Source organism: Eptatretus burgeri, chromosome 4, assembly GCF_056783735.1.
Source record: "Eptatretus burgeri isolate ZD-2024b chromosome 4, Ebu_testis_v1, whole genome shotgun sequence".
Taxonomy (NCBI): Eukaryota; Metazoa; Chordata; class Myxini; order Myxiniformes; family Myxinidae; genus Eptatretus; species Eptatretus burgeri.
The window spans coordinates 69,656,731-69,666,611 of NC_140964.1; the positions used below are offsets into that span (position 1 = coordinate 69,656,731).

A 9,881-nucleotide genomic window follows, 5' to 3' on the forward strand; every position below is an offset into this window, starting at 1 on the left:
GTCGGGACTCTGACTGAGCACCTCAAGGACATTTATCTTTTTGTTCCTTCACCACTCCAGTGTAGCTTTGGCTGTGTGCTATGGGTTGTTGTCATGCTTATAGGTGAACTTCTGTCCCAATTTCAGATTTCTCGCAGAAGGCAGCAGGTTTTCCTCAAGATTTTTCTCCATCCATTTTCCCTTCTATCCCGGCACATGCACACGGTGAACAATCTTTGCCATAAAGGCATGTAGCTCTTTTGAAATTGCCATTGGCCTCTCGGTGCCTCTCTGATCTATCTCTTCCTTGCTTGGTCATCTGGTTTGGAGGAACTGCCTCATCTAAGCAGGGTCTTGGGGGTACCATGCACCTTCCACTTCTTAATAATCACCTTGACTGTGCTCCAAGGGATGTTCAAGGACTGAAATATTTTTATACCCATCCCCTGATCTGTCTTTCCACAACTTCATCCCAGAGGTCTTTTGAAAGTTTCTTGGTTCTCATGGTTCTTTGCTGTGAAATGCACTACCCAGCAGAGGAAACCTACAGGAGCAGGTGATTTTATTCTGAAATAATCAGAATCACTGCAATTTAACACAGGTGGAGGCCAATTAACTTGGTGTGTGATTTTGAAGGTGATTGGTTACACCTGAGCTAATTTACAATTGTTATTAAAGGGGGGTGGACACTTATCCTACCAAGATATTCTGGTTTTGTATTTTTAATTTTCTGAAATTTGTCGAATTTGGTTTTCACTTGGACGTTGTGGGTTACGATGTGTAAATAAAGGAGGAAAAAGTCTGATTTAATGCAATTTAATTCCAAGCTACAAGACATCAAAAGGTGAAAATTTTGATAGGGGGTGTGGACATTCTATAGTCACTGTACTTTTATTACATAGATTTTAGGAGATTGCACCTTGCTTGTAAAGTCATTCAAGTCGAATTCTGTACGTGGGGTTGAGGCATATTGGACCACAGCAACGTGGGTCTGCTCCAGTCCAATGTCTAGACCAGCAATCACTTGCGATGCCAACAATCTAATGAGCTCAAAATTACTCTGACCCAAAGCACTCGAGCCATCCAGCAACAGAACTATGTCAGGGCCTGCCATGGGATGTAGGAGCACCATGATTATCGGATGAAGAGGAAATGTTTTTTTCTCAAGATCGAAGGCAGGCAGCAGATCTATTACACACACATCTCACACACATGGATATGCAGAGGAATACACGAGACACAACACAGGAATGTTATATGAGACAATCACAACCACTGAGCTTGCAAGATGTGCCATCACTTCCTGGGGCACTCGAAGTACCAGTGATTCCATACAATGGTGCAGCCTGTCTCACTGTTTTCTGCAGGACATTTCCTTAGCAGGAGTTTCCTCCTCCCAATGGACGCCAACCTACAGGGATTGTCTGCGCTCTTATCTCTTCAAATGCTGAACCTCAATCAAGGAAGCAGCACGTACCATACTTAAAGTCATTGGTATGACTCGGCCTGGGTTTGAATACCCGACATCCCAGACTTGGAGCGGACGCTCTTACTATCACACTACTAAGATCAATAACCAAGACTTCAAACACAGTATTTGCAAGGTAGTCAATGAAAAACAGTATTTCCTGAAAAAGTAAGTGCTCAATTAACAAATTTAGTTCCTGTCTTATTATAACCGGGCGTAGTGGTGTGCGCCTGTAATCCGGCTACTCGGAGGCTTGGGTTGGAGGATCGCTGGAGGACGGGAGCTCTGCACTGGGCCGCACTATGAGAGGGTGTAGGGCAGCCCAGAATCATGGCGAAACCCAATCCTTATCCCTGTGTCGTAAGAGGTGACCAGGGTTGTGTCAGGAAGGGGATCCGGCGTAAAACCTGTGCCAAATCAGTATGCGGATCATAACGGATGATCCGTTGTGGCGACCCCTAACGGGAGCAGCCGAAAGTCGCACACACAGTTCCTGTCTTATTATAATCGTGTGAAAACCAATACGTATCATTATAAGTAGAAAGCATCTCAAAATGCAAAGCCCATCTGCCTCCGCTTTGGACTCAAACTAAACTTGATGAAAACGAGTTAATAAAACAAGCTCAAATGAGCTGAAATGCTCGTCCTCCGAATGATGACATCATAAAAACGAATATGACGTCATTGTGATGTATCAGGTTTGCGATAAATTATCTGTGCTAATGCCCGGCTTGATTCCCGCAAACAAAATTCAAATAGCTTGCCGAGTTTCGGAGATAATGGTATAGGCGATTTCCATTAGCGGCGATATTATGACGTCAACTTTTTTTTCTAGGAAGAATTTCCAAAATCGGAGATGGTTACTGCCTGTGTGTGGGCTTTCTGCATACACATGGCAAGTTTCACTAAGATCCGATGAAAACTCTGGGTTGTGAAACAAAAAATGTCAAAAAATAGGAATGACGTCATAAAAATTGATATGACGTCATAGTGATTTATCATATGTGCGGTAATTCATCTCTGCTTATGCCCTGTTTGAGTCCCACAAACATAATTCAAAAAGCTTGCCTAGTTTCGGAGATAATTTTTTAGGCGATTTCCATTAGCAGAGATATTTTGATGTCATAACTTCTTTTCTAAGAGGATTTTCAAAATCGGAGATGGTTACTGTCTTCGCAGGGAATTTTTACACATATATGCCAAGTTTCAGGAAGTTTCCATGAAAACTGTAGGCTGTGAAACAAATGAAACAAAAAACAAAAAATGTCAAAAAATAGGAATGACGTCATAAAAATTGATATGACGTCATAGTGATGTATCATATGTGCACTAATTCATCTCTGCTTATGCCCTGTTCGATTCCCGCAAACAGAATTCAAAAAGCTTGCCGAGTTTCGGAGATAATTTTTTAGGCGATTTCCATTAGCGGAGATACTTTGACGTCATAACTTTTTTTCTGGGAGGAATTTTCAAAATCGGAGATGGTTACTGTCTGCGCAGGGAATTTTTACATATATACGCCAAGTTTCAGGAAGTTTCGATGAAAACTGTAGGCTGTGAAACCAAAAAGTCCACAAGAACAACAACGTGAGAAAGACTTAGAGATCCTCCATGAGGATCTAAAAAGTCCACAAGAACAACAATGTGAGTAAGACTTAGAGATCTTCCACGAGGATCTAACAAAAAATTAAATTTCACAAAAATGTGGAGGCCCCGGAACACGTGATCCACTTTCTCTGCTATAAATACAGCCCTGTATGTATGATAGAGCATTCAGTTCCGGAGGAGTGGAAGACAAGGTTAAGTGTACCTTAACATGTCATGACATAGCCTGGATGACATCGAAGGGGAAGGGTGATGTTCAAGATCGGGTGAAGTTCAGGGGCATTATGCTCAAAAGTCATGTCATGATGGTGCTGAAGAGGATTCTGGACAGGAGGATAAGGAAGAGGGTGGATATAGAGATCAGAGAAGAGCAGCAAGGGTTTAGAAAGGGAAGGGGGATGATGGATGGGATTTTCATACTGAGACAGCAGGTGGAGAAAAGGATGGAGGTACAATATGAAGTGGCATTTGGATTTGTGGACCTGGAGAAGGCTTATGACACTGTCCTGAAAGAGATGGTGATGGCGACACTGAGATGGATGGGAATGCCAGAAACAGAAGTTTGGTTAGTGGAAGGGATGTACAAGGGAATGAAGGGGAGCGTTTTGGATGGTCCGAGGATGTCTGTGGAGTCCAGCGTGAACATTGGTTTGAGACAGGGAAGTGAACTCAGCCCACTAACGTTTATCATGCCGATGGAGCTGGTAAGCAGGAAGGTAAACATGAGGAGTATTCCAGGGAGGATGTTGTACACTTCAAGTCAAACGTTTTAGAACACCCCCATTTTTCCAGTTTTTACTGAAATTTAAGCTGTTTAATGTTTCAATGTACTCTGAAATTAAAGCAGAGAACAAACAAACAAGCAGTCATAGACTGGTACTTACGAAATCGTCAACTTGACCTCTGACCTTGTCTTATAAAAACTGTCTCTAGAGAAGGTAGCGACGCAAACCAGAAGTTTCAACGATGATTCTGTACCAGACCATAAAAAATCGAATGTTTGACCTCACTGTGACCTTGACCTTTGACTGATTTTGACCAAAATATAATCATCGCGAGCCATCACCCTCCTGAATCACTTGGTGTAATTTGACATTGGTAGATTCTTCCGTTCTCGAGTTACAGCGGATTAACGTAACGTAAAGGTGACACTCAATGCCCCCCCCAACTCGAAAGGATGCTGGGGCAAGCGCGATGACATCAGCGCACACACGCAAAACCCTTACGTGACTCAACGACGCGTCTACTCCAGCGCGCTGTGCCACGTGACGAGTCGTGACGCGGTGGGTGAAATATTTTAACACAATCTTAAAACGTCTCCAAAACATCCGATTTTTACCAGAATTTCGACAACCGAGTGTTAAGCGTCCTAAGTGATCGCAAAAACCGAAGACAAAATTAAAATCGAAGTAAAAACGAACTCGTAACGTCGACCGAAGCAAAAATACTCCATTTCTCCACAGGAATTTACAGAATTACTTAATATTATTTTATCAAAGTCATAAAACCTTCATATTCGGCCATCCACAAACAATATTTACACCATCCGACGGCTTAGCGAGTCAGGCATGCGACGATAAGCTTTATTGGGATGAAAAATGACTTTTAAACACCATCTTTATCGAAAACACAATGCGGCCTACAACTAGGCAAGGTGTTCTGCACCATGGGTGCTTACACTGAAATTTTTAAAACAGCCATAACTCGACAAATTGACACACAAATTCCGCCGAACTTAACTCGATCTTCCAAACTCATGCTCCGTCAACAATACCTGTGGTAACTTTTCTCGAGTTATCATGTTTTGGATGTTTTACCTGACTGTGACCTTGACCTTTGACTGATTTTGACCAAAATCTAATCAGCGCTCGCCATCACCCTCCTGAATCACGTGGTGTAATTTGACATTGGTAGCTTCTTCCGTTCTCGGGTTATCATGTTTTGGATGTTTGACCTCACTGTGACCTTGACCTTTGACCGATTTTGACCAAAATCTAATCAGCGCTCGCCATCACCCTCCTGAATCACGTGGTGTAATTTGACATTGGTAGCTTCTTCCGTTCTCGAGTTATCGTGCCTACAAACAAACACACTAACACAAACACACACACAAACACACAAACACACAGAGGACGGAAGTCAACAATATACTTACGAAATCTTTAGATTTCGCAAGTAACAATTGCACATAAAAAAGAAATCATGGAATCGTTTTGTTGAACAAAATTTAATCTAAAATTTTGACTCATCAAAGTAGCTACCTTTTGTAGATATAACAGCTGAACATACTCGTGGCATTCTTTCAACAATGGAAATCAGATATTGTTCGTAAAGTTCTTCCCAACACTGTTGCAGAAGTTCCCACAAATGTGTTGCACTTGTAGGTTGCTTTGCCTTCACCCTTCTGTCCAGTTCATCCCAAACCAGCTCGATGGGGTTTAAGTCTGGAGACTGTGCTGGCCATTCCATGATTTGAAACCAACGTCTTGTTCTTTTCTTCTATGGTAGTTCTGACATAGCCTGGAGGTATGTTTTGGGTCGTTATTTTGCTGTAGGATGAACCACTGACCAATAAGGCATAGACCAGATGGTATTGCATGGCGCTGCAAAATGCTGTGGTAGCCCTTTTGGTTCAGGATGCCAGTCACTCCGTGCAAGTTAGCAACTCTGGATCCAGCAAAAGCACCCCAGATCATCACGCTTCCTCCTCCATGTTTGACAGTTGGTGTCACACACTGAGGAACCATCCTTTCGCCTATTCGACGGCGTACAAAAACCCTGCGTGATGAACCCGAGAATTCGAATTTTGATTCATCGGTCCATAAGACCTTCTTCCAGTTTTCAGTAGTCCACTGGCGGTGCTTCATGGCCCAGGCAAGCCTCTTTTTCTTATTTTGCCATGTTAGCAATGGCTTTCTTACCGCCACTCGACCTGTCAAAACTGCAGCTCGAAATCTTCTCTTCACAGTTGAAACTGAGACTTCCTTACTTCGATCAGTGTTAAGCTGTGCTTGAAGCTGCTGTCCTGTGAGCAGCCTATCATGCAAGCTGTTGACTCCTAGAAACTTGTCTTCTAATTGTGTTGTGGCTTTGGGTCTGCCAGACCTCTTCCTATCAGAGTTTCCTCCATCCTCCAAATGCCTTTTGATAGTGTAGGAAACTGTACTCACTGACACCTTGGCTTACTTTGCAATTTCTCCAAAGGAAACACCGACAATTTTAAGTTTTATAATGGTCTGTCTGTCTTCCTTTGTTAATTGGCTTTTTCTCGCCATTATGACAGCAATATACTACTTCGTGCAGTGCAATGTTGTCCAAATAATGTTTCAGAGGGTGTAGCAACACAGTCTGTTCCAACACTGCTTTTATACAGAGAGAGGGTTTGTAATTGATCAACAAATGTTGGAACACCTGTAGGAATTGTTTGCATTAACTTTCAAGGCTTAATTTACTTCCTTTGCTGCAGAACACCTTGCTCACCCATCACTTGTTTCCTGAAAAGGGCTTTTTTTAAACAACTCTAAAATTTACATTATTTTTCAGTTTTTGGTAGCAGAACCTTTTTTTTTAACCTTTGGCAGTTTATTGCTTAGCTTTGTACTATTTCAGGTTATTCACTGGACTTGAACTGCTTAAATTTCAGTAAAAACTGAAAAACGGGGGTGTTCTGAAACTTTTGACCAGTGGTGTATGTGGACAATCTGGCCGTTGTTGTGGAGAGTAGGTGGGAGATGCAGGAAGTACTGGGGGAGTGGAAGGAAGAATTTGAGAAACATGAGCTGAAGATGAGTATGGAAAAGGCTGAGGTAATGTGGGTCAGACAGCAGAGAAAAGAAAGGAATATCAGGTTAGAGGGGAAGGAGATCAGGGAGGGAAATAGGTTTGAGTATCTTGGGGGAACAGTAACCGGGGATGGTAAGTCTGAGTCAGAGGTGCAGAGGAGGATTCAGGTGGATGTGAATGCGTGGAGCAGGGTGGTGGGATTAATGGCAGACAGAAATATATCAAGGGAAATGAAAGGGAAGATTCTGATGTTGTGTGTAATGCAGGCCTGCCTTTATAGTCCGGAGACGGTGGCACTGACAGAGAGACAACAACAGATCATTCCCAGAAAAATGCTGCAGTTAGAAATATAGTATACGAGAGATGTACTCTCATATACTACAGTAGTCTGCAGAGAATTCCTACAGGAAAGGAATGTTATTTTTGCCTGGGGAGGCTGCAGGTTTGTGAGAACAACTGGGTCAGGAGGATTGTGGGAGTGAAGAGGGTGGATAGAAGGAGGATGGATGAACTGAGGGAGAAGATTGGTGTGCAGATGAGCTTGACGGGGAGATTGGTGAAATGCCAACTGAGGTGGGCGTGGCACTTGTGGATGGGGGAAAGAGAGAATGCCAAAGAGAGTGGATAGGTTGAGGGAGTAAGGTCGGAGGAAAAGAGGAAGACCACACTTGAGATGGGAGGATTTTGTGAGGAGTGATATCAGTGAGGTGGGAGTGGTTGGAGAACGGAGAGAGTTGGCTGAGGACAGGGGGAAGTTGAGGAGTATCATGGCTGAGGCAGGGCAGAAACTTGGTGCCATTGGACCTCACCCCTTATAAAGAGAAGAGGAAGAGGAGAGAGAACTCCAAAGAGTACTGACCAAAGAAGAGCAAAGAGTGGTGAGGGGTTCCATTTTTATGGAGAGAAATCAAGGGTGTGGAAGAGTCTCCTGACCTCAATTCTCCAACAAAGACTACATGTCATGTAAGCAATGAAGTGCGGCATTGTCCTGGAGCAAGGTTATGCCATCCCACAGAAATTCAGGTTGCTTCCAATGCAGCGCAAAGTGCAATTCCCCCCTCCCCCCACAGTAGCTGTGCATTATATGTCCTGGGACACAATAGTCAGGCACAATGCCATGGTACAAACTTTGAAGTGCCTCAATCTTCAGTGCTCCTTGGCTGCAATGAACAATTACCTCTTTTAGCGACTGTGGTGAAGACCATTCAGTATTTTGCATTTTCAACTATGGATCAAATTAATATATCAACTGTCACGCTTTCTTCCACTGTCACGACGCGCCCCAGAACAGGTCACCCTCATTTTGCTAACACTGCAGATAAGTCATGCGCATCAACATCCTTGAAGTCAGCTCATCACCATTGATCAAACAGGAAACCATTCTTCTTCTGTTTTTTTTTTTTCACAGGGTCTAAGGTTCATAAAAGAGCTGTCTCACAAGTCATGCACACATATGCAGATGGAGACACCAGGCAACGCAGGACTTCAGTTCAGACAAACTGATCTCCAGTGATCTTGGGGGACCTGACATAACTTCTCAGGGCACTCTGGGTTCCGGTGATGCCATTTTGTGATTGCTTTTCTTTCTGCAATCAGTGGGGAAATCGAGTAGAAATCTCTCTCCTCGCCCAAAACCCAGGAGTTGGAATCCCATTGGGGCTTGGGGGAGAGACGTTTTTCTCATAACTCCCTTGTCGATGCTTCATCCGATAAATGCTGAACATGAGAAAACAGCAAGAACAATCGTTAAAGTCACTGATATGACTCGGCCAAGATCAGAATCGAACCACCGACCTCTCAGACTCAGAGTGGATGCTGTCACCACAATGCCACCACGAATGGTGAAAACATTTTTTTGGAACAAATGACTTTTCATTTTCTCCGTTTTTCAGTCAATATGTGGAACATTGAAGCAGAGAAAATGCCTGCACGACCTATAGAATCCCGATCCTTCATTTCCAAACTAGAATGGCACCAACCATTTGAACATGGTCTTCCTCATTCACAGTTGTCAGTCTGCTTTCAAATGTTGCGTCTTCAACCTCATAACCAGCCTGGATAAAGTTCACTCACCTCTGCATAGTTTCATATGAAGGACAACGGTCCCCGAAAGCTTCTATTCCAAGCTGATGAATGTCCCGTGGATATTTTTCGCAGTATAACTTGAAATTTATAATGACACGTATGTCCGTTGCTAAACTGCAACTGACAATAGCGCCTGTACTTTACGACTGCAGAGTAAGTAAGCTTTATTACCACTACTTGGCATGATGATATTTGAAAAGCTGTCGGCAATTCAGCATGACAAGGTCATATTGTTACGAATCTGGAAACTTACTGCACTCAACATTCAGAGTCCCGATAGAACAGTTATATCGGTAAGTATTGTGTTTATAGTTAGGGCTCCTGACCTGTGTCTAATGGGAAATAAAATGTTCATGCGCTGCGGAGTTATTTTGATAGTCAGGGTTTTCATTATTTTTACACCACCAACATCAACTACAACAACACCAGCATCACCCTCACCTTCACCTCGCTCTGACCGACGCCATTGCCTACGTGCATATCAGCACGTATATGGGCGGAGCCCATGCAGGATGATGATCCTCTGCCTGTTTGGTGGGCGGAGCCCACGCAGGATGATGATCCTCTGCCTGTTTGGTGGGCGGAGCCCACGCAGGATGATGATCCTCTGCCTGTTTGGTGGGCGGTCTGCAGCGACGGCCATCGCGCCCCCCCCCCTACCCCCCCCCCGGTCCAATCAACAGCCTTGGCACCCATTTTGGCCAATGACAGGGCGACGAGCACACTTTGCGCACCAAAACCGTCCAGTGAGGGAAAGCGGGGAGGGAGGAGGCGTCCCCTCCCCCCCCCCTGGACAAGGGTGAATTAGGTTGCGGCGCGATCGGACCGAGAGGAGAGTTTTGGTTGTCGGGACGAGCTCTGAGCGGAGCTCTGGAGGCTGATCACGGCTCGCTGGTGCCTGGTTCTATCATCACCTCTCGCTGGTGCCTGGTTCTATCATCGCTTCTCGCTGGTGCCTGGT

General features: G+C 44.1%; 1 protein-coding gene across 3 annotated transcripts in view; it reads right to left on the reverse strand.

Moving 5' to 3' along the window:
• LOC147028297 (collagen alpha-3(VI) chain-like) overlaps positions 1-9,881 on the reverse strand; it is a 115,241-nt gene that overhangs the window by 51,727 nt on the left and 53,633 nt on the right. For all 3 annotated transcript variants that reach the window (XM_085878575.1, XM_085878574.1, XM_085878576.1), the window contains one exon: positions 899-1,086. In XM_085878575.1, the coding sequence (XP_085734701.1) occupies positions 899-1,086 (188 nt within the window). The remainder of the gene's footprint in view (positions 1-898; positions 1,087-9,881) is intronic.